The 26288-nt window shown below is 43.0% G+C and overlaps 2 protein-coding genes across 4 annotated transcripts in view; both read left to right on the plus strand.

Moving 5' to 3' along the window:
* Positions 1-9863, plus strand: part of LOC138814859 (steroid transmembrane transporter SLC22A24-like) — a 28821-nt gene extending 18958 nt beyond the window's left edge. For both annotated transcript variants that reach the window (XM_070003948.1, XM_070003949.1), the window contains exons 7-10: positions 1557-1771; positions 4211-4322; positions 7299-7502; positions 9450-9863. In XM_070003948.1, coding sequence (XP_069860049.1) covers positions 1557-1771; positions 4211-4322; positions 7299-7502; positions 9450-9510 — 592 coding nt within the window. In that variant the 3' untranslated portion in view covers positions 9511-9863. The remainder of the gene's footprint in view (positions 1-1556; positions 1772-4210; positions 4323-7298; positions 7503-9449) is intronic.
* A 7169-nt stretch (positions 9864-17032) lies between these two features.
* Positions 17033-26288, plus strand: part of LOC138814861 (steroid transmembrane transporter SLC22A24-like) — a 33110-nt gene continuing 23854 nt past the window's right edge. The window contains exons 1-2 of one of the 2 annotated variants that reach the window (XM_070003952.1): positions 17033-17581; positions 21939-22042. In XM_070003952.1, coding sequence (XP_069860053.1) covers positions 17153-17581; positions 21939-22042 — 533 coding nt within the window. In that variant the 5' untranslated portion in view covers positions 17033-17152. The remainder of the gene's footprint in view (positions 17582-21938; positions 22043-26288) is intronic. The other variant, XM_070003951.1, reaches the window with a different exon arrangement.

The raw sequence follows: 26288 nt of genomic DNA on the forward strand, positions 1-26288 counted from the left end.
CATTTTGCATTGATTAAATTAAATGAAAAGTGCACACGACCTGGCATCAGTGGCTCATGCCTGTGAACCTGCCTACTCAGGAGGCTGAGATCTGACACCAGAAAGTCTATAAACCTCTTATCTCCAATAATCTCAGAAAAAGCCAGAGTGGCACTGTGGCTCAAGTGGTAGAATAATAGCCTTGAGCACAGAAGCTCAGAGACAGTGCTTCGGCCATTGCTCAAGCCCCAGGACTGGCAAACAAACAAAAAACAAAGCCCTATGACTGCTGGTGAAAATGCACATGATTCCATTGTATGTGTTTAATTTGAAAGTCAATTATACATACTTATTATATTCAAGATATATTTTAAACATATAAGCTATAGGTAACATACATAATACATAGCATATATAATATAAAGTATACACGTTATATATAAGATATAAGATTAGGGCTGGGAAGGTGGCTCAGTGGTAGAGCGCTTGCCTTGCATGCATGAGGCCATGGGTTCGATTCCTCAGCACCACATAAGCAAAAAGAAAAAAGCTGGAAGTGGCGCTGAGGCTCAAGTGGTAGAGCGCTAGCCTTGAGATGAAGAGCTGAGGGACAGTGCCCAGGCCCAGAGTTCAAGGCCCATGACTGGCCAAAAAAAAAAAAAAGATATAAGATTATAATAGGTTTGTTTTGTTTTGTTTTGTTTTTTTGGTCATGGAGCCTAACTCTGGGCCTTGGCACGGTCCCTTAGCTCTTCAGCTCAAGGCTAGCGCTCTACCACTTGAGCCACAGTGCCACTTCTGGCTTTTTCTTGTCATATGGTGCTGAGGAATTGAACCCAGTTCCTCAAGCATGCAAGGCAAGTACCCTACCACTGAGCCACCTTCCCAGCCCAAGATTATAATATATTTTTAAATGCTGTATATGTTTTGAATACGTGTATGTTGAAGACATCTCTGACTAAATTTGCTAAATATCTCACATCTTATGAGACAAAAAGCATACAGTAATTGGAATGAACATTACAGAGGTTGAATGGAAGAGGGTTCCATACCAGTGCTGAGATACAGAACAAGTCACTTAATAGAGATTAATCTTATTTCTTCATCTAGTCCGTAGTGATGATGAAACAGTATTTTGAAGTTCATGAAGAATTTTTACCAAAATATGTCATAGGCAGGAAAGTATGAGTCACAATGATTTGAACCGAAATCTAATGTCTACTGTTACATTTGTGTTCACCTGCAGGGAATCTTGTACTATTTCCCCAGGGAAAGCAAGGAATTCAGTGATCTTTTTTTTCTTTTGGTCATTCATGGGGCTTAAACTCTGGGCCTGGGCGCTATCCCTGAGCTCTTCAGCTCCAGGCAAGCACTCTACCGCTTGAGCCACAGCGCCACTTCCAGTTTTCATGAGAGTCTCACGGACTTGAACCGGGATCCTCACATCTCAGCCTCCTGAGTAGCTAGGATTACAGGCGTGAGCCTCCGGCGCCCGGCTTCACTGATCTTCTTTTCCTTTGTATCTGAAATTAATTTGCTCTATCATCTTAAATGTGTTTTTATTCTTTTAACTTCAGAATGGCACTGGCCATACCCTTCTTCGGCCTGATACTCAACCTGCAGCACCTGGGGAGCAACATCTTTCTGTTCCAGATTCTCTTCGGCCTTGTCACACTCATCAGCAGATTCGTTGCCTTCTTGGTATTAAATTATCTGGGCCGAAAACAAAGTCAGATACTGTTCATGTTCCTGACAGGACTTTCGATTCTGGTCAGCACCTTTTTGTCCCCAGGTGAGAAATGAGTTGGGGAAAAGTAAGTAATGTCTCCTATCTTCCAGAAATTTCTTTGGTTTACTCATCTGGGCCAAAAGAATGGCATCACCATGGATAACCGGAGGATCCCATGAAGTTAATGTGAAGGCTTAGAAGCTGTCCCTACAGCAGTTTTTGGCAAAACTTAGGCTCTTACTGAGCCAAAGTTCTTAAGGAGCCAATGTTCTTCAGGACCCGAGGCTGTCCTTATCAAATCTACGATAAATCTGAACATCAGTGCCACTGATACCTAACAATTTCTTTAGAACTAATTGCATGCATTGTGTTATCAAAGATCTTGCAATTGTAAACCCAGGAAGACACACAATCCTCTCCCTGGAATTATTTTTTCCAATTTATCAAGTCTTTCTATCTTGGTCATTCTCTCCTTTGTTACACTCTAAATGCAACAGTTTAAGAAAAGAGGCTCATTGATTTGAATGAAGGGTTTTGTTGTTGTTGTTGATTTGGGGGGTTGGGGTCAGGGGTTCAGTCCTGGAGCTTGAACTCAGGGCCTGGTTGCTGTCTCTAAACTCTTTGGCTTGACTACCACTCTACCACTTTGAGCCATAGCATCACTTACAGTTTTGTGGTGGTAAATCAGTGATAAGGGTCTAATGAATTTTCCTGCCCAGGCTGGCTTTGAACTGCCATCCTCAGATCTCAGCCTTCTAAATAGCTAGAATTTCAGGCATGTACCAGAACACCAGGCCACTGGAATAAGATTTAGAAAAACAAAAACAAAAAATAAACAACAACAATAAAAAAAAACCTTGCCTTCAGGCAGAGAGTAAGAATACAACAGGAAAAAGACAAGACACTAACTTAAGTATGGTTTTTAAATTTATTCTTTCTATTTTGGGGGGGGGGTCCAGTCGTGGGGCCTAAACTCTGGGCCTGGGCACTGTCACTCAGCTTTTCAGCTCAAGGCTTGTGCTCTACCACTTGAGCCACAGAGCCACTTCTGGCTTTTTCTTTTTGCTTATGTGGTGCTGAGGAATAGAACTCAGGGCCTCAGGAATGCAAGGCAAGCACTCTACCACTGAGCCACCTTCCCACTTAAATTTTTTTTCTTATAAAGGAGATATAAGAGGGGTTATGATTGTGTAAGTCAGGTAAGAGTACATTTCTCTTTGTCACCCCTTGAGTCCGTATATTCCAGCTTTTTTTATAATATATTCCTAAATAGCAACACAGCACAATTTACTATATTAATTGCATGACTTTAAGTGATGATTGTGGGTGAGAAAGTAAAAGAGCAAAAATAACTCTAGCAAAAACAACTTCATCTCACTCAGGGGACATTGATGCTAACCGCCCTGGGATGTTAACATCTGGTTACTGTCCCTTTGTAGCTTTTGGTTCTGTAACCCCCTGCTGATGCTAACCGCCCTGGGATGTTAACACCCAGTTACTATCACTTTGTAGCTTTTGGTTCCATAACCTCCAGCTGATGCTAACCCCCCTGGGATGTTAACACCTGGTTAATGTATCTTTTTGTCATTTTGTAGTCTTTTGCCTTTATAAACCCTGCCTGCTTTCAGCTCAGGGCTCTCTGTTCCTGTGTATTCAGTGAGCCCCTTGCATGCTTGGTGAATAAATCCCCTTGCTCTTTGCATGAGAGAACTTCTCTTAGAGTCTTCCTTGTGTGCAGCGAGCTTCTCAACCCTTACAGTGGGGACTACATTGGTCCCCTCCATCATGTTCTCACGGCAGGAATGTATTTGAAGAAGCTAGAACTGTATACTCCCTTCTATCTCCTGCTGCCAGCCGGCTCTCCTCTGAAAGTACCTTCGTTTTTAATCATATCTTTGACTACTTTTATTAGGCTTCAAAACTTTTTTCATTTTCTGTGTCAGTGATTCCCAACACAGCACTAGCTTTCTCATAAGAGTCCTAATGTTAAGATTTTAAAATCCTGGCTTGTTATCTAGATCCTGCTTTCTTCACAAAGTTCACTCCCAACGGAATCCAGTTCTCTTGTTAGTACATCTGCTGGAATACCTGTCCTATGTCAAGAAATAATCTCCTGTTGTTAGTTCTAAACTGTTGAAGGCATGAGTCATTAACTCCTCAGATTTTTATCCATGTATTCCTACCACATCCTGAACAACAACAACAACAACAACAAAAAGAGCATTTCCTGACTTTCCCTGCCTCTGCCATGTCTGATAAAACTCAAATGGGCAGGGAGAGTTGCAGCAAATGTTTTCCATTCCTTCATTCAGTGCTTAAGCCCAAACATACTAGAGTCTGCTTTCACTAGCTCATCTGTTACACGGTTTCTGCTAGGTCCTGTTTGTTTATCACATGTTTCTTGCTAGCAAATCCCTCCAATAGAACTTCTCATAATTGTTTGGGGTAGACAGATTTCTCCAGTCAAGTATGCCTGCCTCTGATGTGTCTTCCTCTCCACAGAAACTCAGCAGACCCTGCGCATGGTTTTAGCAACTCTGGGAATTGGTGCTGATACCACTGGCCTCACAACCTATTCAATTCACTATATGGAGCTCATCCCAACTGTAGTGAGGTACTGTCTCTCAAGTTTAAGACATCCTGGGCTACATAACACTTAAAAATTACAAAACAAAACCTGGTCTGCTTCCAGAGAAGATTTTCTGAACTAATGACATTTATTGTGGGGACAAAATTAAAACTTCTCAACTTTCAAAAAAATAATAAAACATTTAAATATTTAAAGGAGATATTTAAAAGGACCATACCTCTACATAATAAAGGCTATATGTCAAAATTGATAGGCAACACTGCATTAAGAAGGAAAAAATAAAGTTATTTCCTGTAAAGTCAAGGATCAGAAGTGGAACTGTGCTTTAAAGTGGTAGCCTTGAGGAATAGAGTCCCCAAACCACCACAACCAACAAAACAACAACAACAACAAAAACCAGGAAAGAGGAAAAAGCAGTTGTTTTTCTGTTTACCAATAATACTGAGGGTCAGAAAGAAAAGAGTTGTACTTGCAATAGCCTCAAAAATTAAATCCCTGGAGTAAGCCAGCGCAGGGGGTGAGAGGCTTCTACAAGAAAAACGACACATTTTAACAAAGAAGCCATGATCTTTTCATAGATGACCCATATCACTTTGATTTGTGGTGCTGGTCCTGGGACTTGATCTCAGGGCCTGAGTGCTGTCCCTGGGCTGCTTCTGCTTGGGGGGTGCTAATTTTTTTTTTTTTGAAAGAAGCCAATGAAGATAAAAAGAAAATAGATCTCCCATGTTCATGAATCAGTAGAATAAATAAAGTGGTGAACTACTGAAGGGAATCTAGTTTCAATACAAGCTGTTCCAAAATTCCAATATCATTTTATACAAATAGAAAAAAAATCAATCCTAAAATTCATGAGATTATACAAGATCTTAACTAGACAAAGCAATCCTGAACTAACAGGACACTGCTAGAGATGTCAAACTTCCCAACATCAAAATACACTATTGAGATACAGTAACAAAAACCACATGGTACCAACACAAAAAGTAGACACCTAGACTGATGGAAAAGAAGACACAGAAAAAAAAAACACACAAACTTCTAGCGATCTGATCTTAAACAAAGGGGAAAAACTTACATTCAAAAAGGATAGCCTCTTTAACAAATAGTTGGGGAAACACAATATATAAATAAATATAAGCAATTCAAAGTAGGTTACTATCTCTCACTCCCTACAAAAACCAATTCATTACAAAATGGATCAAGATATTAATTATGGCCTGAAACTGTGAAACTGATTGAGGTGATAGCTTTCTGAATAACACTCTAATTGATCAGCAAGTAGAATCAAGAATTGAGAACAAAAACTTCTGAATTGTGAAAGAAATGATTACCAGGCAATCAGAGGACAACAGAACGGAAAAGAAAGCATTTCAAAATGTTAATCAAATAAAGGATTAATATACAGCATATAAAGATCTCAAAGAATTAAAAAGCAAAAGAACAATCCACTTAACAATTCATTCAATAATAATCATTAACTAACGAGCAAACATTGGAAGCATAAAATGAGAAGGATATGGGGAGATTATGGCTGAAATACTGTGTATGTATGGAAACAAAATAGTGAAATGTGTTAAAATTGTTTCAAAAAGGAGAGAGGGAAGATAAGAAAGAATAAAACAGGGTAAATGAGATTAAGGTAGATTGTGTATATATCACATAATATAAGAATTATCAAAATACAAAATCCTTTTTACAATACACATGAATAAAAAAGGGAAGAGTATGACTTCATTAAAGGACATGGCACATTGCTAGACATAAAAATTAACTGAGGGGCTGGGAAGATGGCTCAGTGGTAGAACGCTTGCCTTGCATGCATCAGGCCCTAGGTTTGATTCCTCAGCACCACATAAACAAAAAGAAAAAAAAAAGCCGGAAATGGTGTTGTGGCTCAAGTGGTAGAGCGCTAGCCTTGAGCTGAAGAGCTGAGGGACAGCGCCCAGGCCCAGAGTTCAGGCCCCACAACCAGACCAAAAAGACAAAAAATAAAAAAATAAAAATTAATTGAAAGCTGACTGTCAGTGCTCTTGCCTGTAATCCTAGCTGCTTAGGAGGCTGAAATCTGAAGATCACAGTTTGAAACCAGCTCAGGCAAGAGTTCATAAGTGTCTAATCTCCAATTGACCAAAGAAAGACATTAATGGAGCTGTGGCTCAAGTAGTAGAGGACTGGCCTTCTGAGAAAAAGCTCAGGGACAGTACCCACACCCTGAGTTCAAGCCTTGGACTAAAAGAAAAAGTTTAACTGTGGGTTGTAAGTTGAGTATATATCCTCTATTATGTTGAGAGAGGTGCTCCTTCTAAAACATTCATTTCGTGTTGTAGGTATCCCTATTTGAAGAATAATGAAACTAAGGGTTCTAAATCATTAGCAGTAAGTGTGACAATTGACAACTGGCTGCCAGAGCCTATGTGTTTAATAACTTTATTGTGTTGCTTCCAAAATGAAATGAAGACAATAAATAAAATTTACTTGATGCAGGCATGATGTCAGATACCTGAAATCCAAGAAGTTGTGAGAGCAAGTCAGGACAGTCTCCTCCTTGTCTACATAGGAAGATCAAGGCTTTAAAAAAAGAAAAGGAGGAAGTGGTACTGTGGCTCAAGTGGTAGAGTACTAGCCTTGAGCTGAAGAGCTGAGGGACAGCGCCCAGGCCCAGAGTTCAAGCCCCACATCCAAAAAAAAAATTTTTTTTTAAGAAAAAGAAAATATACAGGCTGGGAAGGTGGCTCAGTGGTAGAGTGCTTGCCTTGCATGCATGAGACCCAGGGTTCGATTCCTCAGCACCACATAAGTAAAAAGAAAAAAAGCCAGATGTGGTACTGTGGCTCAAGTGGTAGAGCGCTAGCCTTGAGCTGAAGAGCTGAGGGACATGTCCGTCCCAGGCCCAGAGTTCAGGCCCCACGACCAGATCCAAAAAATGTAAAAAAGAAAAAGAAAATATACATGTAAAGTTCTTAAACATTTTCTTTATTATTTTGTTTGCAATCTAAGGTCAACCATTGCAGGAATCACTGAACTTTTCGGCAGAATAGGGGCAGTGATGGCGCCTCTCTTTATGACCTTAGCAGTGTATTCTCCCCACCTGCCCTGGATTCTCTATGGAGCCTTCCCCATCCTTTCTGTCCTTGCAGTCCTCTGCCTTCCAGAAACAAGAAATCGACCTCTCCCTAACACTATCCAGGATGTGGAAAATGAGTAAGTAAACACTCCAGTGGGCACCTGACTAGGCAGGGACTGTGTCCTGTATCTGTGACCAGGGATATTCTGTGTGTATACAAGTCACTTATTCATTATCAACCTCATCCCTATCCACAAAACTGTTTGTTATTGTTATTGTTCTTACTCTTTTTAAGTAGTTCTACAAAGGAGTTGCCATTTATCAAGGTATTTTGTGATATGATGAATCTTCATCAATGTCATCCCTTTCAGCATTCTCACCAACCCCTCCCCTCACTCTTCTTAATTTTGTGGGGTGGCATTGCATTCTTGAGTTTGAAAACTCCTCTGAGGCTCTCTAGATCACACAGGCTGCCTGTTGGTTTTTGATTTTTTATTAACATCGATTTGTTATACAATGATGCATAGTGATCAGAGTCACCTTCCTCCACTCTCCCTCCTCCTCTTTTCTCTTCCCAAATCAATCTCATCAGGTTGACACAGGCTGTCTTACACCAGTAAGTTTAGTGGTAGAAAGGTCCAATTTAGTCAAACTTATACATGTCATATAGTCTGTGCTTTTACGAGAAATACACATTTGCCAGGTAGTGATGGGTCATGCCTATAATCCTAGCAATTCAGGAGGCTGAGATCTGAGGATCTGAGGATCTGAGTATTGCAGCTCAAAGCCAGTCCAAGCAGAAATGTTCCCATAATATGGCTCTTGTCTCTAATTAACCACTCAAACACTGGAGGTAGAGCTGTGACTCAAGATGGTAGAGGGCTAGCCTTGAGCAAAAGAGACCAGGACAGGGGCTGAGAAGGTAGCTCAATGGTAGAGCACTTGCCTTGCATGCCTGAGGCCCTGGGTCAAATTCCTCAGCACCACATAAGCAAAAATAATAAGCTGGAAATGGTACTGTGGTTCAAAAGCTAGAATGCTAGCCTTGAGCTGAAAAATTGAGGGACAGCGCCCAGGCCCAGAGTTCAGGCCTGACCCAAGAACACGACCCAGGGACAGAATGCAGGCTCTGAGTTCAAGCCCCACAACTGACCCAAAAAATTTAAAAAAGAAAAGAAACATACATTGCTTATATTTTCTCATAAACGAGCTGAGACGTAAATTTCTTCTTCTCATATCCCTGATTTTATTACCCATCAGCCCAATGAGTGCTCAATATATTATGGGGAAAGGTGTGAGTTTATCACATAGATACAATCCTGGGTAGAATTTTGGAATTAAAACCAGGCAAAAAACAAACAAATCCTCTTCTTGCATAGTTGAACAAGTTCCTCAATAATTGGATCGTATAAGATTTAACCAAAGTTTCTGCCAAAGGCAATGGAAATTTTGAGGAAGAAGAATTTAAGAAATATGAAACTAACATATAAGGTGCACACCTATGGCTCACACCTATAGTCCTAGTCACTCAGGAGGCTGAAATCTGAGGATAATCATGGGTGGAAGCCAGCCTGGGCAGGAAAATCCAAGAGACCTATTCTCTCCACTTAACCACCACAAATCAAAATGGATATGTGGCTCAAGTGGTAGAACAGTAGCTTTGAGCACAGCAGCGCAGCCAAGGCCCTGAGTTCAAGCCCCAGGATACAAACACACACACACACACACACACACACACACACACACACACACACACACACACACACACACACACACACACACACACACACACACACACACACACACACACACACACACACACATAATTTAAAAGGAGGAAAAATTTGTGTTCCCCCTTTGATTTTTTCCAAACACCAATGTCTAATTGACAGTGTTACAAGAAGAAACGGTCAGTACCATCTCCTCCAGCATACGCTGGTGTCAAGAACAGTGTGAAGCCCTCTAATATTGGGGCACAAAGGTGCCAGGCAGAGACTGTCCTCAGGCATGCAGGAATTATGTGCTTAATCTACATCTTCTTTGTCTTCTGATTTTGTTTTTGTTTCGATTTTTTTACTTCACAGCAAAACTGCTTCAAGAAAAGTAAACAAGGAAGATATTTCCGTGAAAATCACACAATTTTAAGGAATTCCGGAGAGTTGATCCAAACAAGCCCAAAATAGGGCTCACTCCAGTAGGGATGAAATCATCCAGAAGACAAGCAACCAATGCTGATGAGGATGGGGAGGGAGAGGAACTCTCCTGTACTATTAGTGGGACTGTAGACTAGTGCACTCACTATGGAAATCAGTGCAGACATTGAGGTCAGCCCAAGCAAAAGTGTGTAAAGACCTCATCATAACTACCAAAAGATAGGCATAGTTGTGCATGCTGTCATATGCTGTCATCCAGGAAGAAGGGAAGTATTAAAATGACTGGGGTTTAAGCTGGCTGGGGCATAAATGTGAGACCCTATTTAGAAAATAAAGAAAGAAAAATATCTAGGAGTGTGGTTCATAAAGTACAGAGCTTGCATGGCAAGTTTGAGGTCATGATTTCGAAATGCACAATAAAAGCCCAACAAGGAAGTGGCACTGTGGCTCAAGTAGTAGAGTGCTCTCCTAAAGCTGAAGAGCACAGGGACAGCGTCCAAGCCCAGAGTTTAAACCCATGACCGACCAAAAATAAACAAAATAAAACAGTATCATTTTTTTTAAAGCCCAACAAAAACCAAAGCACCAAACACCTTGTCCATTGTGTTTACAACACACAAGAGACAACCCCCAGAATGGGAAAAAGTTTTGACTAGCTATGCAATAGATAAAGATACCATATCCAGATTATACAAATGAAGCAGAATTGACTCAGGAATAATGATGGTCACCTAACAGCAAATACAGGAGATATTCCTTCATGTAGTTCCCTTAAAATTAAGGGAATAAAGTCATTTAGGAGAAAATGAGTGAGGATAACTTAAGGAAACAGAGTCGTAGTGAAGGAAACTGAGAAATATGGTATTTAAAAACACAGAAGTACCATCTTTGCTTCATAGAGAGATACCTCCCTTCCTTGAGGGATGCATTCCTTACCCCAAGAAAGAACACTTGTCTAACAGGATGTATGCCTTCCTGAGAAAAGTGCTTCTCCAAATGTAAGCCACCTCCTGCCTCAAAATGCAGATAGCAAGGACCTCCTTAACTCAGGATGCAGAACTACCTGCAAACTCAGAAAGTAAAACCATAACTTTGAAGCCAGACTCTGCCTTTACCGTATAAATGGCCCAACAGCCCAAGGAGCTGTCTGTGTCTCTCTCTACGTGGGTGTGTCTCTCTGTGTGTCCTTGTCTCTTTGCGTCTGTCTCTGGCTCTTTCTCTCCATGTTTGTCTCATTCTCTCTCTGTGAGGGCATGTACAGTCTAACAGAATGTGCCCTTGCCTTTCTGTTTGTCTGTCTGTCTGCTTTTTGTCTGTTTGTCTGCTTGCCTGATTCCATAATTACTCAGTAAAGCTGTGCCAAGTTTTCTTGGTGACTTGTCCAGAAATTTTTATTCTGCAATCGAGGTCAAAGGTCCTAAGGGAAGCAATCCTACATTGAAAGGGAAACTTCACTAACCCTGACCTCCCTCTGGTGACACAAAGAACTCAGAAATATATAAAGGAACAAATAATGCAATTTATAAATGAACAAGTAAACTGAACAAATAATTTTCAGAATAATGTATGTTTCAAAGTCCTCAGTCAGAAAAGAAATGCAATGCAAAAATTACACCAAGATTCTGTCTCACTCCAGTGGGGTTGAAAACATCAAGAAGACAGACAACCATTGCCGATGAGGATGGGGAGGAGGGCAAACCCTCCTATGCTGTTAGTGGGACTGTAAACAAGTGTGATCGCTATGGAAATCAGTGCAGAGATTCCCCAACAAACTATAAATGGATCTTATGAACATGCTAACTATTCTAGGGCATATATACAAAGACCTGCAAATCAATATACAAGAGATACCTGTGTATATATATCCATGTTTATTCTAACTGTTTTATTTATTATCCCCACCTGGGGTCCTCAGCTTCAACCAGACTAGAACTCCTCCCTGCCCTAGAGGTCCTGCCAGACAGCTGGCCACTCCCTTTCTCCACCCAGACCCACCTGTGCCCCTGTGTGTGGGGACACACACACACACACACACACTCCTCACTACCTGCCACAAGAGCTACCTGCCACTTGGATAGGGGCAGATGTCCTCTGCCCCCTCTCCTTGGAAATATGGTCCCTGTAATAAACCTTATAACCATCTTTCTACTGTGCCTGCTTGAGTCCACATGGTCCCCAGGGGTGGTTGTGAAGGATTATTATGCTCACAAAGTGAAACTGGAATTCTCAGTAGTCGGAGATGAGGTTTGGAGAAGCTTCCCTTTTAATATAGGAACTCTTCACTTAGGGTCCTTGACTTTGATCGCAGAATGAGAATTTCTGGATAAGTCAGAATGGTAAGTGAAAGTTTAACTGAAAGGTTATTAGATTTGCCAGAGAACCATGCACACATCCAAGTACAGAGAATAAAGAAAGGTTTATTGCCAGGAAAGGGGGCTATCAAGACTCCTTCTCACAGAGAGAAGTGAGAAAAGCACTGGCTATTGTCTGGGGTGACCTATATAGCATTGGAGGTTTGGAGGGACTAGAAAGGGCTACGAGGTGGAGACCCTGATGTGGATGTGAGGGCCAGGGGCTTCATCATGGCAAACTAGGATTTATGTCTGCTGTCCAAATAGTAGATGCAGGGTCCTGCAGCTGCCCTAACCTGAAGTCACTCTAAGGGGCTCTTGTTGCCTTCGATGGTGGTAGATGCCCCAGAGAACTGCCATCCCAAGGTAAAGGCGGTTGGAAGTTGATTATTTCCTGCCTTTACTATATGGGCCTAGTGTTGCCTGGGAAGGGAGCATGCTAAGCTGTGAGAATCCAAGGAGTGGACTAAGCTGTGGGAAGGAAGCTCATTTCACTAACAGTTAGAAAACTTGGCACAACTTTATTGAATAAATAAACAAACAAGCAAACAGGCTGACAGACAAAAAACAAACAGAAGGACAAGAGCACACTCTAGCAGAGTATGCTTGTTTTTACAGGTTTATAGGACACACACATAGATAAATATGTAAACAGAAGGAGACACACAGAGAAATACCCAGCTCCTTGGGCTGTTGGGGTATTTATAGGGTAAAGGCATGGGATCTGGCTTCAAAGTTATGTAAAGATAGTGATTTGTCTTTGCTCTAATCACTTTCTGAGTTTCCAGGTAAAATGCAGGCTGCCATAAAACAGATCTTTATCTTTGGCACAAAGAGGTACCCCAATATCAGCATTTGGGGGCTGGAAGGGGCTTACGTTTGGGGAAGCAGTTTTTCTCAGGAAGGAATAGTCCAGTCAGAAAAGAGTTCATTCTTGGGGTGTGGAATGTATCCTTCAAGGAAGGAATACATCCCGTTGTCTCTCTTTGAAGCAAAGATGGCACTTCTATGTTTCTAAATACCGTATTCCAGTTGCCTTCACCATGCCTCAGTTTCCTTAAATTATCCTGTCTGGAGCCCAAAAGAGAGTCTCTCTGCATGATAAGCTTGACTATCTCGCTGGAACATCTCCAGGCTGTTTACAGAATCTGGTCTTTTCATCCTGCCCCAAATAAACACCAGGTAGCTGCTAAGGAACACCTTTTCACACTGCCCTAAGCAAACATCCTACAGCTGCTATGGCCAATGAAAAGGCTTCCTTATTCTAAGCATATAAATACCCCTGTGTGAAAAATAAAAATTTGCAACTTGATCAGAATCCCTGTCTTGCTGTCATTCTTCTTGTCTCTTGTCCCTTCATTCCTTCTTGCTTAGGTTCATTGCCCTAGTTGAAGTCCTGTGGGTCTCGCTTAGGTTCATTGCCCTCGTTGAAGTCCTGCGGGTAGGGACATAATCCTAATTCAGAATTCCCTGAGGTGCTTAATAGATTAGGTAATATTGTAGAAACATATTATGGAATATTATTTAGTCATAAGGAAAATGAAATTTATGGAGTTTGTAATACTGTACCTTAAATCAGATATAAATCCAGCCATAACAAAATAGAGAGGTCAAGTTTTGGAGTCTTTATTGGAGCTCTAGAGGTCTGCAGGTGGCCAACTGTTACAAAGACCTGTTACCCAGAACAGAACTTGCACCAAACTCTGTTACAGTGGAGACAAGGCCTTAGCAAAGCATTATACATAAACACAGCACAAGGAAAAGGGCTCCCCTGGGGCTAAACAACACAGTGTATCTACACATTCCCCAAAGCAAGGCCCTCCTAGTTCTATCCATTTAGCCAGACATCTGCAATTCACACTAGCCAGCCGTGAGAAGTGCCAACACGGCCTGGTGCCAGCCAGAACAACGAATAAACCTACCCCTTACCTGAATACGACATGTGTGGTGTTGTTCTTACTCAGAATCCTCTTTAAAAACCTACCACCTACCACCATTTTTTTCTTGTCTTCCTCTCCTCTATCCACATTTCTTATCTTTCTGATAAATGTCGATAGGGCTGAGTTTTATTATTTCTGTATCTTCCTCACACACATAGATACACATACTACACACACACAACACACACACACACACACACACACACACACACACACACAAACACACACACACACACAGGCAGGAGGTTGAGATCTGTAAGACTAGTTGAGGCCAGGTGCTGGTGGCTTGCACCTGTAATTCTAGCTACTCACCAGGCTGAGATCTGAGCATGACAATTTGAAGCCAGCCAAGGAAGGGCAGGAAATTCCATGAGACTCTTACCTCCAATTAATTACAGAAAAAGCCAAAAGTGGCGCTATGGCTCAAAGGGTAGAGCACTAGTCTTGAGCAAAAAGAGCCAAAAAAAAGCACTCAGCCCCAGAGTCTAAGGCCAAGACTGGCAAAAACAAACAAACAACAATAACAACAACAAAAATAACCTGTACTTTGAAACTAGCAAAGGCAGAAAAGCCCATGAAACTGGGTCACAGTGTCTCACACCTGCAATCTTAGTGTAATAAATATGCTCTCTAAGAACCACAGTGGTCACAACGATAAGAACAAAAATAAAGAACTGCTCCACATAGTGAAATTTACTTCTGTGTAGAAGGGTGAGCCATTGGCCAAAATCAGGCAAGCAAGCACACAGAGCAGGCAGGCTGCTCTGATGTTTACTCCTAATGCAGAGATCCTGCTTCTCTGGTCAGAATAGCTGAGTTCAGGAACATAATTTGCTCCCTGCTGGCTAGTTTGATAGTGTGCAATGTATTTATATAAGGTGACTCAAAAATAAGATTAACAGTACACAAGTAATCATAAAGTATGCCCACACCCTCTGCTATATCTTGAATAGTGTAGAGTGTGGCATAATTCCATCTTGAAAAAAAAAGAACTGTTTAAAGACAGAACCTTCCATTTCAATAGTCCTTTCTCATCCCAGATCAGTTCTTCTTTTCCTTAACAGGAGTCAAGCCACCACACCAAGGCAGGAATTTATAAGCAATACACTCCAATAGAAAAGAGAGTTTTTTCTCACATCACCTACTGAGGATGCTCAAATCTGAGGATCATGGCTTGAAACCAGCACAGGCAGAAATTTCTGTGAGAGTCTTACTCAAAAACACACTTGCAAGTGCAGCCATGGTACAAGCATTAGAGGATCAGCCTTGAGGCAGATAGCTAAAGGAAAGCTTACTGGCCCAGGACCCTAGCCCCAGCACTGGAGTATGTGTGACCATGTGGGCAAACACACACACATATGTACACACACACACACACATATGTACACACACACATATGTACACACACACACACACACACACACACACACACACACACACACACACACACACACACACACACACACCAGGGAGGTAATTTTAACCCTTTCTCTACAATTTTGCCTAGAGTCCTATGCTAGGTTCCATTGAAACTTTTTTTTTTTTCCATTGACACTTTCATGAAACTAAAATTCTTAATTCTGGATTCATCTAGTTTCTGTACACTAACTACTGTCCTCATCTGATTTGTTTCAGATTTTTAAAGATGCAGGGCAATGTAGGATGTCTCCAAACCACCATCTCCCCCCACCCTTTGTGTTTATTTCTATTCTACTTTTCTTTTGGTGATATTAGAGTTTGAACTGTCAGGTGTTGTACTGCTTGAGCCTCATCTCCAGACATTTTGCCTTCATAAATTTGTCTAATGGGGCCTCCTGTGGACCATGATGCTCACATATGTGTTCCCACCTAGCTGGGAGGATAGGCACACATCGCCACACTCAACTCTTACTAGTCATGGTGAGACCTCATGAGCTTTGCCTAGGCTAGCCTTGAACCATCATCCTCTCCATCTCCCCATCCTGAGTAGTTAGAATTATGGGTGTGAGACACCACACTAGAATATTTTTATGTTTTTAAACTCACCTCTTAGATTTACTTAATTATATTTATTTATATTATTTGATGACTGGACATTTTATCACATACATTCGTAGGTGATGAGTTTAAGCCCCATGTCCCATAAAAAAAGGGAAGAAGACAGAGGAAAATGAAGAGGAAGAGGAGGAGGAGGAAAAAGAGGAGGAGGAAGAAGAAAAAAGGGGGAGGAAAAGTAGGAGGATGAAGAAAAAAAGAGGAGGAGGCGGAGGAGGAACAGGAGGAGGAAAAGCAGGAGGAGGAAGAAGACGAAGAGGAAGAAGACGAAGAGGAGCAAGAGGAGGAGAAACAGAAAGGAGGGAAGAGGAGGAGGAGGAGGGGGAGAAGTGGTGTCAAGCATCACTGGATCATGCTTGTAATCCTAGCTGATCAGGAGATGTTATCTGATTTCACTGCCAGCTCCATCAGGAATATCTATGGTCTTCTTTTTTTTTTTTTTTTTTTTTTTGGTCGTGGGGTCTGAACTCTGGGCCTGGGCACTCACCCTCAGCTCTTAGCTCAAGGTGAGCACTCTACCACTTGAGCCACAGTACCACTTATGGCCTTTTCTGCTTATGTGGTGCTGAAGAATCAAACCCAGGGCCTCATGCATGCAAGGCAAGCACTCTACCACTGAGCCACTTTCCCAGCCCAATCTGTGGCACTCTTACCTGCAACTAACCATTGAAATGCAAGAAATGGAGCTGTGGCCCAAGTGGTAGAATGCTGGCCTTGAACAAAAGAAGCTCAAGGAGAGCTCTCAGGCCTTGAGTTCAAGCAACAGGAACAGCATACACACAAATACATTATTTTCTTCCTCCTTTTCTCTATTCTTTTTTCCCTATTTCAAATGTTATAAAAGCACCATGACTACAATAATTTAAACACTAACCAAAAGTCAGCATTAATATTCACTATTCCACTTTGCTTTACATCTAACTAACCACATCTTTCATTAACTGAGGGAAAATTCCACTCTGCTCCGTTTTTTGCACAGAAATATAATAAACCAGTTAATTTCTGGGTGTCCAATGTCCCTCTTCTGAAGAGGGACATGCCTTTAGATTATAAAATCACTCAGCTCCTCAAGAAGTGCAAAGATCACAGTCATTCCTGGAAACCAACAACAAAAAGTCTCTTCTAGTAACTATTAAAGCCATCTATCTGCCAAAACCCACAGGACCAGGAAATTCCTTCCCCAGGCATAGAGTGGTGAGACAGGGCCCAATGAGAAGACAGTCAGTTGGGACAAGTGCAGCACTGCTGGGCTAGTGGAGGGAAACGTGTTCCCCTCTCAATATATCTCATAGCAGCACTCACATTCCCCATGGGGGAGACTTCCTGTTCAGTCCCAATGGGTTTCGAGGTCCTACTGGAGCATGTTGGAGTACTAGGAAGATTCCAGATCCTTCAGCTACTTTTCTTTTACATCACTGGCTTTATAGCATATACTCATATTCTATTAGAGAACTTCACAGCGGCCGTGCCTGAGCACCGCTGCTGGGTGCGCATCCTCGACAATGGCACGCTCTCTGACAATGGCACTGGGCTCCTCAGCCAGGAGGACCTCCTGAGAATCTCCATCCCACTCGACTCCAACCTCAGGCCAGAGAAGTGCCGGCGCTTTGTCCATCCCCAATGGCAGCTCCTTCACCTGAACAGCACCTTCTGGAACCTGAGTGAGGCAGAAACAGAGCCCTGTGTGGACGGCTGGGTGTATGACAAAAGCTACTTCCACTCCACTATTGTCACTGAGGTAAGAGGCCCCATTTAAATCTTCTGGGTGTCTGATCAAAGGTTTTTGCAGTAATACAAAGCACAGACTTGCTTTATATATTCAATCCCCTTCTCTTCCCAGAGTATATTAGTCAGCAATTTGTATTTCCTATTCCTTCAGCAAGTACCAACTGCTCATCTATACTACCACGATGGTGAGTTACTAGTACTGAGGTCATGAATGAAACAATTTAAACAGACAACTGCTATTAAATAATTTGATCTAATGAGAAAGACAGTTGTAATTTTAAAGAACAATGGAAATACAATGAAGAAAAATATTGTGCTAGGTCAGTGGCTCTCAATACTCATTATGAATTATTACCGAGATCAAGTTAGTCAGAACCTTTGGGGCATAAATCTAGTCCCCAGCATATGTATACTTTTTAACTGAATGGATGGGTATATCCAAAGATGAGAGTTAGTTTGTCAGTTGAATTATTCAGAAGTAAAAGAAATCAAATAGACTTTGTATTAGTCCAGTATAAAGGAAATGTTTCTTCCTAGGGAAAAGAGAGTGCTGTTTTTTTTTTTCATTGTGAGATACCATACAGAGGAGTTACAATTACATGGGCAAGATAACGAGTACATCTCCTATCAAGCATTATTGCCTCCTCTTTGTTTCCCCTTCCCATCCCTTCCCATACTGCCCCTACCTCACCCCACCAAAGTTTAAAAGTTCGTTTTTCTACATAACAACTTGAAATCTCATTGTTGCAATGGGTCCACCTGTATCCCTAGTTATGCAATTTGTTTTGGCCCTTCCCCTCCACAAATTGTACCAACATCAAATACAGTGAAAGCATGGGTTATACTGTGGGGGAGAAAAAGAAGAGTTTTTGTCATGTACTCTCCATTATGGTAACTTAATTTTCGTTAAAATACTCCTTTCTATGCTATAAATTATGGTAACAAAAGAATACGTGTGCTGGTGGCTCAGGACTGTAATCCTAGCTACTCAGGAGGCTGAGATCTGAGGATCATGGTTCATCAGGAAAGTCTGTGAGACTCTTATCCTCATTTAAACACTAGAAGACCAGAAGTAGTGTTGTGACTCAAAGCTGTAGAGTGCGACCCCTGAGCAAAAGAGGTCAGGGAGAGTGCCCCGGCCCCCCAAGAACAACAAGATAAATACATACATACATACATACATACATACATACATACATAAATACATACATACATATATCATGCATGCATGCATACATAAATGCTGAGGAAATAAAATTTTGACAAAGGAATGCATAGAACCAGGTGGTGGTAGCTTATACCTATAATCCTGTCTACGCAGGATTCTAAGATCTGTGCATCCTGGTTCAAAGCCATCCAGGCCAGGAAATTCAAAAAGAAAACCTGAAAAGCATGTGGTTCAAGTGAAAACAGTAGACTTGAGAAAAAGAGAACCAAAAAACTCAGGGACAGCGCCCAGATCCCACCCTGACTTCAAGTTCCAGGATGGACATACACACACACACACACACACACACACACACACACACACACACACACACACACACACTCACACACTCACACACACACACACACACACACACACACAGAATGTATGTAGAAGCTAATGCATGGAACAGATGGAGTTGGTCATCTGAGGAGAATAGAGATATAAGGCCATGGAAACTTTTTTTGTTTTTCTTCATGTAAGGGGTATTAGGTTTATTCATGGTTCTGCCATCAGGCCATCTTGGCTGTCCATGTGGTTGGGAAAAGCCTGGGAAAGACCTGGGGAAGAGCTGGGAAAATAGAGATTGGAAAGAGAAAGAGGTAGAAAAGAGAGAAAAGAGCTAGAAAAAAGAGAAAAGAGCTAGAAAAGAGAGTGTCTGGGAAAGGTGGGAAAGAGAGAGCTAGGAAAGAGAAGGCAGCTGGGAAAGAGAAGAGAAGGAAAGAGCTTCAAGCTAGAAAAGAGCAGAGAGAGGGCATCTGGGCCTGGGCTAGGCCTTATCTAGGGTATGGGTGGAAAAGGTGTGGCCACATCATATTCAGATGTGACCTCAGCAGATGCAGATGTGACCTCTTCCAGGTGTCCCAGTTGCCTAGGTAATGCAGGTACTGGGTGGAGACTTTGCTGTGAGGAGGGTGGAGTCTGCTAGCCATCCAGGAGCAGACCTTACATTCCAGCCTTTTAATAATCTTGAAATACAGTGAGTTACAATAGCACTTCCAGTGTTTGGCTGGATAGAGATAAGAGTCTTGAGCCATGCTCCCAGCCTGACTCTCTGCAGGTTAGTTGGGAGATGGAGTCTTAGGGATTTTTCAGTGTGGGTAGGCTTTGAACTGAAATCTTTGCCACAAATGCCCTTTATTATTTCCAATTAAAGCAACAAGGAGATCAAATAGAATAAGTAGAGCTTACCTGGTCCTTATTAAGAATTGCCAACAAATATTCTGAAATGACAAAACTCATGAGATGTGATGAGAATTTTAGCACAGATATGCCCAGTGTTTTAGAACCATGTAGTCAGTAGAATACACAATACAAAACAAAAAAGGCAAAACTCAAAACCTAAAATTTTGACAACAATGTTTAGACATCTTTGCTAACAAAGCACATCAAATGGTTGGGCCTCACTTACCAGGACCTGTGAAAAGAGCAACTTGTTAGCAAGGCACCTCAGAATAGCTGGATGGAGTAGTAAGCTTGATGGAAGGTTAAGGGCCAGATGGGGCCAAACCCTTAACCCACCATGTGGCCAAGATGGGGAACTCAAGATGGCGAATTTCTGAAAAAATGCAAAGAAACCCTGAACAAATAGATCAAGCCTACATTGGCTAGCCATTGAGACGGAACATAAAGGGGGGTCCCAGGGACCCAGCCTGCGTCGCACTCTTCAGGGCACAAGCCAAAATGTAGAAAAGAGAAAGGGAGAGATAGGAAAAGTTGGAAATGAATGGCAGAGAGAGAGCAAAGAGAGCCTGAAAGTAAACAGACTCCTGACCATTTACCATTGCAGTGGAAGAAATTGTCTACATCTGAGAATTGAATAAAAATGAGGCGCTCTGGCCTTCCAGAGAGCGCAGGAGGCATTTCAAAGGGGTTCCACGGCTCAGGCGTGATTCGCAGCACCCCATTAAATGTGTAGGAGAGTCAGTCTGGTGAGTGAAGGAGAGCTGACAAGGCAGAAGCAGCATCCTGACTTCCCCAGAGCCCTCTAGAGAGAAATGGCCAAGCCCCCAAAGCCAAGCGTCTTCGGCTTCAGAGGTGACAGGCCTTTCAGCTAAAGGCTGTAGGAGCTCTCTGGCGTGGCGCCACGTCTGGACAGAGACTGAGTGACAGAGAGCCACAGAGAGGATAGAAGTGGTGTGGACGTGGATGTGAAGGCCAGCAATGGTATCGATGCGCTGTGTCCGCAGCACACAGGCCAGTTCGCAAAAAGGCCATTAGAAATGTGGGTATTCCTCAGAGCAAAAAGGGAAGAACAAAAAAAAAAAAAAGTAAAACAAGAAAAAAAAACAAAACCGAGAGGAATCAGATCTATCCTGGTGGTGCCGTGTGAACCCGGCACCATATATGTTAGGATTACTTTTTTATTTTTTGGGTCCGGTCATGGGGCCTGAACTCTGGGCCTGGGCTCTGTTCCTCAGGTCTTCAGCTCAAGGCCAGTGCTCTACCACTTGAGCCACAATGCCACTACTGGCTTTTTTCTTTTTGCTTATGTGGTGCTGAGGAATCAAACCCAGGGCCTCAGGCATGCAAGGCAAGCGCTCTACCACTGAGCCACCTTCCTAGCCCCTTATGTTAGATTTTTAAAAAGAGGTAGCCAAGTAAGAACAGCACCACACACGTGGTATTCACGTAAGGGATAGGTTTATTCATCGTTCTGGCTCTCACCAGGCCATCTTGGTCCTCCCTGCGGTTGGGAAAGGCCTGGGAAAGACCTAGGAAATAGATGGGAAAAGAGAGAGGTGGAAAAGAGAAAGAGCTGGGAAAGAGACAGACCTGGGAAAGAGCAAGAGCTAGAAAAGAGAGAAAAGAGCTAGAAATGAGGAGAGAGAACTAGAAGAGAGAGCATCTGGGAAAGGTGGAAAGAGAGAACTAGGAAAGAGAGCTGGGAAAGAGAAGAGAAGGAAAGAGCTGAGAAAGAGCTAGAAAAGAGCAGAGAGCCATGGAAACTTTGAAGACAGAGACAGAACCTGAAGAGTTGAAAGGAGCTGAGTATTTGAAGGTGTGTGGCCTGGCAGAGGAGAGTGGCTGCAGAGGAAATGGACAGGAAGCAGGATCCACATACCACAGCACATTTTCCCTCACGGGAAGGCGCTTACAGTCTGTTTCCACTGAAGGCTTCAACTCTCCTGACACCGCTCTCTCTTCCTTTCTCTTCCAGTGGGACCTAGTATGTGAGTACCAGTCATCCAAATCGATAGTTCAAGTAGTATTTATGATTGGGTCACTGCTGGGAGGTCTGATATTTGGCCATCTTTCAGACAGGTAGGTGTCATTGCACTTTCTCTGTGGATGTTGATCAGATGGTATAGTCTTTTCTGTAGTCAAGAAATCTTAGCTGAGCTCTAACTTTGTGCTCTAAATAGTAGTCCAGCACTCAGCAGAAAAGTATCTTTTAGAAGACATTTAGAAGGGGGGGAACCAAGATGGCGACGGGGCAGTAGGGAAATGCCACAGCTCTCCCCAACCAAAAGAGAGTGCGAGTTCCAATGCTTAATCTCCCCAAGAGACCAACAACAAGAAGAAGACGAACACCTAGAGAAAAACAGGAGGTGGAAAATAACAAAAAAGAGAGAAAAAGTAGAATTTGAGAACAGAGAAGAGTGAAGACCCTTCTCCAATTTTTGCTGGCTGCGTGACAGCGCACCAAGCCATGGACAGCCGGCCCGGCGGGCGCTACTGGAGTCCCAGAGACACAGGGGGCTGCTTGCAGATCACCCGTGCAGAAGCCGCCTGAGGTACGGGTCTGCAAAGTTGCTGATTGCCACAAACAGAGCAACCTACCAGCTGGGAGTCTGCACAAAGATCCCACCCCCACCCCTCACTCTCCATCTGAGCAGAGAGGATCCATCCCGCCAAAGCCGCTTAACCCCAGGGCGGGAACCCCAGAGCAACACCCCCAATCTTTACTGGCCCCGTAGCAGCATGCCAAGCCGCGGCCAGCCGGCCTGGTGGGGGATGCCGGAGTTCCAGAAACACAGGGGGCTGTCTGCAGATAACCTGCACAGAAGCCGCCTGAGGTACCAGTGTCAGACCCGCCGATTGCAATGAGAAACCCCCGAGCCCGGAACTTGGCCCCAAGACGGGAGCCCCAGAGCTACACAGGACGCCCACAGAACACCAGAGCAGAAGACCTGCAAGGAACTGGTGCTGATCTGGAGAGTGTAAACAGAGACAAACCCCAGTGCTCAGAACCTGTACGGAGGCCCCACCCAGACGCCTTGGGCAGAGGCCAGAGGCCCATCCCGCATTGTGGATTCGACAGCTTCCACATCAATGGAGGCAGAGACAGAAGAGAATCACATGGAGCCACCACCACCCACCCCAACCCCCAACCACCACAACTGAACTCTGATTGCAATGGCAACTGATGACCTACATCACACAGAAACAACTAGCTCCAGGATAGGTACCCCACAGGGAACAGTGTATCCCTCAAGGGCAACCAGAGCTGGAGGGAATCCTCAGACTCTAACACAGACTCCCTACCCCAACACCTGGACCACAGGACCCACTAAAACTGGGAACTGTTCAAGAGCTCCACCAGCCCACGGAGCACACTTCACTGGCCAGGCTAGAGCAAGAGCACCCCTGGAAGGGAGCTTAAATGCCCAAGCCAGGAACAGTGCCCCTGGGTCAAGACACCCAACACTATAAGAAATGTGAACTATGTACCCCAGGCTGCATAACCAGGTGGTATAGACAGCAGCACAGGCACAACTGGTGTGACCCAGGCAGGGGGGCGGGACCAAGCCTGGGGATCCGGTGCCTGAGCAACACAACCAACTCCTTCCAATTGAAGTCAAAAGCTCAGCATATGCCTCAGCTGAGAGGAGCAAAACAGGGAACTGCACCCCCTGTGAAGCACGTCTGTGACAACAAAAGACCTGGGGGCTCAGGACAAGAGAAGCCCAAACCCCACCAGAATCCGACCCATATTATCTAGGCTGGTAATTGGACAACACTGGCCGCCAACACCTGATGATAGGCAGGAGTTCAGGCTAGTAAGATGGCTCAGCAGTAGAGTGATACTCTTGGGTGCATGAGGCCCTGGATCTGATTCCTCAGCACCACATAAGCAGAAAGGGCCAGAAGTGGTGCTGTGGCTCAAATGGTAGGGTGCCAGTCTTGAGCTGAAGAGCTGAGGGACAGCACCCAAGCTCAGAGTTCAAGCCCACAACCCAACAACAACAAAAAAAGACCATTAGGAGCCCATAGCAGACTCCAGCATCTGGGAGAGTGCATCCAGAACATCCGATCTTGCCAAGAGCACGCGTAGGAACAAACACAAGCAGTCTAGGCTGCTCAACCTTTCCAAAGGCAGGAATTGCCAGAGATCTACAGCAGAGAGCCGAAAATCCTATGTAGGTCAAACCAGCAGCTGGAGGTAGGCCCCCAACAGAACCCAGATCAGGTACAGACTCTCTCTACCAATACAGAAACAGAAACCAAGCAAAGACAGACACACCAAAACAAAATTTCAGATTAGTCTCCAATAATCCCTGAACCCCCATGTGAAAATCACAGAGAAAAATTACAAGGTTTATCAACACCCAGGATAGCAAGCTATCCCCAAGAGCCAACAGCCACCCAGGGAAGAGCCACAGTGGGAGCAAAGCAGGAATGGAAGACAAAACCTACATCCAAGCGATGCTAGAGGCAATGACTCAAGAAATAAAGCAAGAAATAGACCAGAAATTGAAAGAGCACAGGGATGAACTATCAAAAGAGATGCAGGATATCAAACAGGAGATGCATGCAAATAAAGAGGCTACACACACTTCACTAAGAAGTGAGATAGGTGCCAAAATAGAGGCAGTACATACCTCATTAAGAGGTGAGATCAGTACTTTGAGAACCAACATCGAATCCATAAAGGAGTCCATTTCCTCCATGCAAACCATAATGGAAGCCACAGTTAAAAGAGTGAATGAAATGGAATGTAGAGTATCAGATACAGAAGACAGAATACACCCACTGGACCAAAAAATGATAGATATGGAAAATTCACTCAAATTATGCCAAAGGGAAATTCAAGAGCAAGCAGATAGTGCCAAGAAATAGAGTGGATGAAGAAGGTGAGGAATATCATAGCAAGGGAATACAACACCTATTCAACAAGATAATCGGTGAAAATTTCCCCATCTCAAAAAAGAACATCTTACCTACATAACAGAAGCATATACAACACCTTACAAGCAAGATCCCAGGAGAAACACTTCTTGACACAATATAGTAAAAATGATAGATCTGAATAATAAGGGAACAGTCTTGCATGCAGCAAAAATGAAGAAGGAGCTATACTACAATGGGAAAAAAATTAGAATTACTACAGATCTCTCCACACAAATACTGAATGAAAGAAAGGCCTGGGAAAGTACCACACGAGCCCTGAGAGCCAATAACTGCCACCCCAGACTGATATACCCGGCAAAGCTAGCATTCACATTCCATGGAGAGCTGAAAATTTTAATAGCAAAGAAAAACTAAATGAATACATAAACATTAAGCCAGCATTACAAAGCATACTAAGAGGAGGAACACAACCTGAAGAAAGCAACGAGGAACTGGGACCTGCACCCAGACAGGCATTAATCAAAGTCTAACTGAGCAAGCACAGGAGGAAAGGAAAGAAGAAAAACGGAGGAAAACAGGGAATGACAGGGACCACAATGCATCTCATCTCTCTATACTATCTCTTAATATTAATGGGCTTAATTCGCCAATCAAAAGAAAAAGAACTGCAGACTGGATCAGAAAACATGACCCATCCATCTGTTGCCTACAGGAGACCCACCTCTCAGCCAAACATACAAACACACTCAGAGTAAAGGATTGGAAAAGGATCTACCAATCAAATGCCCCCAGTAAGAAAGCAGGTGTAGCTATCCTGATATCTGACAAAATAAACTTTTCATTAAAATCAGTACAGAAAGACAAGGACAGACACTACATATTAATACAGGGAACAATCCAAGAGGAGGATATTACCATCATCAACTTATATTCCCCAAACATTGGTGCACCCAGATATGTTAAGAAAATACTCTCAAACTTACAAAATAAAATAGATCCCAATACGATAATACTAGGAGACATTAACACCCCATTCTAAACAAAGGACAGGTCTACCAACCAGAGGATTGGCAAAGAAGCTACCGAATTTAGTGAGGCCATACTTAAGCGCAATTAACTGACATCTACCAAGTATTTCACCCAAAAACAACACAGTACACATTCTTCTCAGCAGCTCATGGAACTTTCTCCAAAATAGACCATATCATAGTTCATGCAAGGAACTTAGGCAGATACAAAGGGATCGACATAATCCTCTGTATCCTATCTGAACACAGTGAAATCAAGCTAGTTCTCAATAACGAAGCATATCACAGAAATGTCTCTAATACATGGAAATTGAACAGCACACTCCTTAGCAATGCCTGGATAATGGAAGAGATTAAAGAAGAAATAAAAATTTCCTACAACTCAATGAAAATGAAAACTTGTGGGA

Source organism: Dipodomys merriami, unplaced genomic scaffold (genome assembly GCF_024711535.1).
Source record: "Dipodomys merriami isolate MVZ:Mamm:240054 unplaced genomic scaffold, mDipMer1.0.p SCAF_617, whole genome shotgun sequence".
In the NCBI taxonomy this organism is placed as follows: domain Eukaryota; kingdom Metazoa; phylum Chordata; class Mammalia; order Rodentia; family Heteromyidae; genus Dipodomys; species Dipodomys merriami.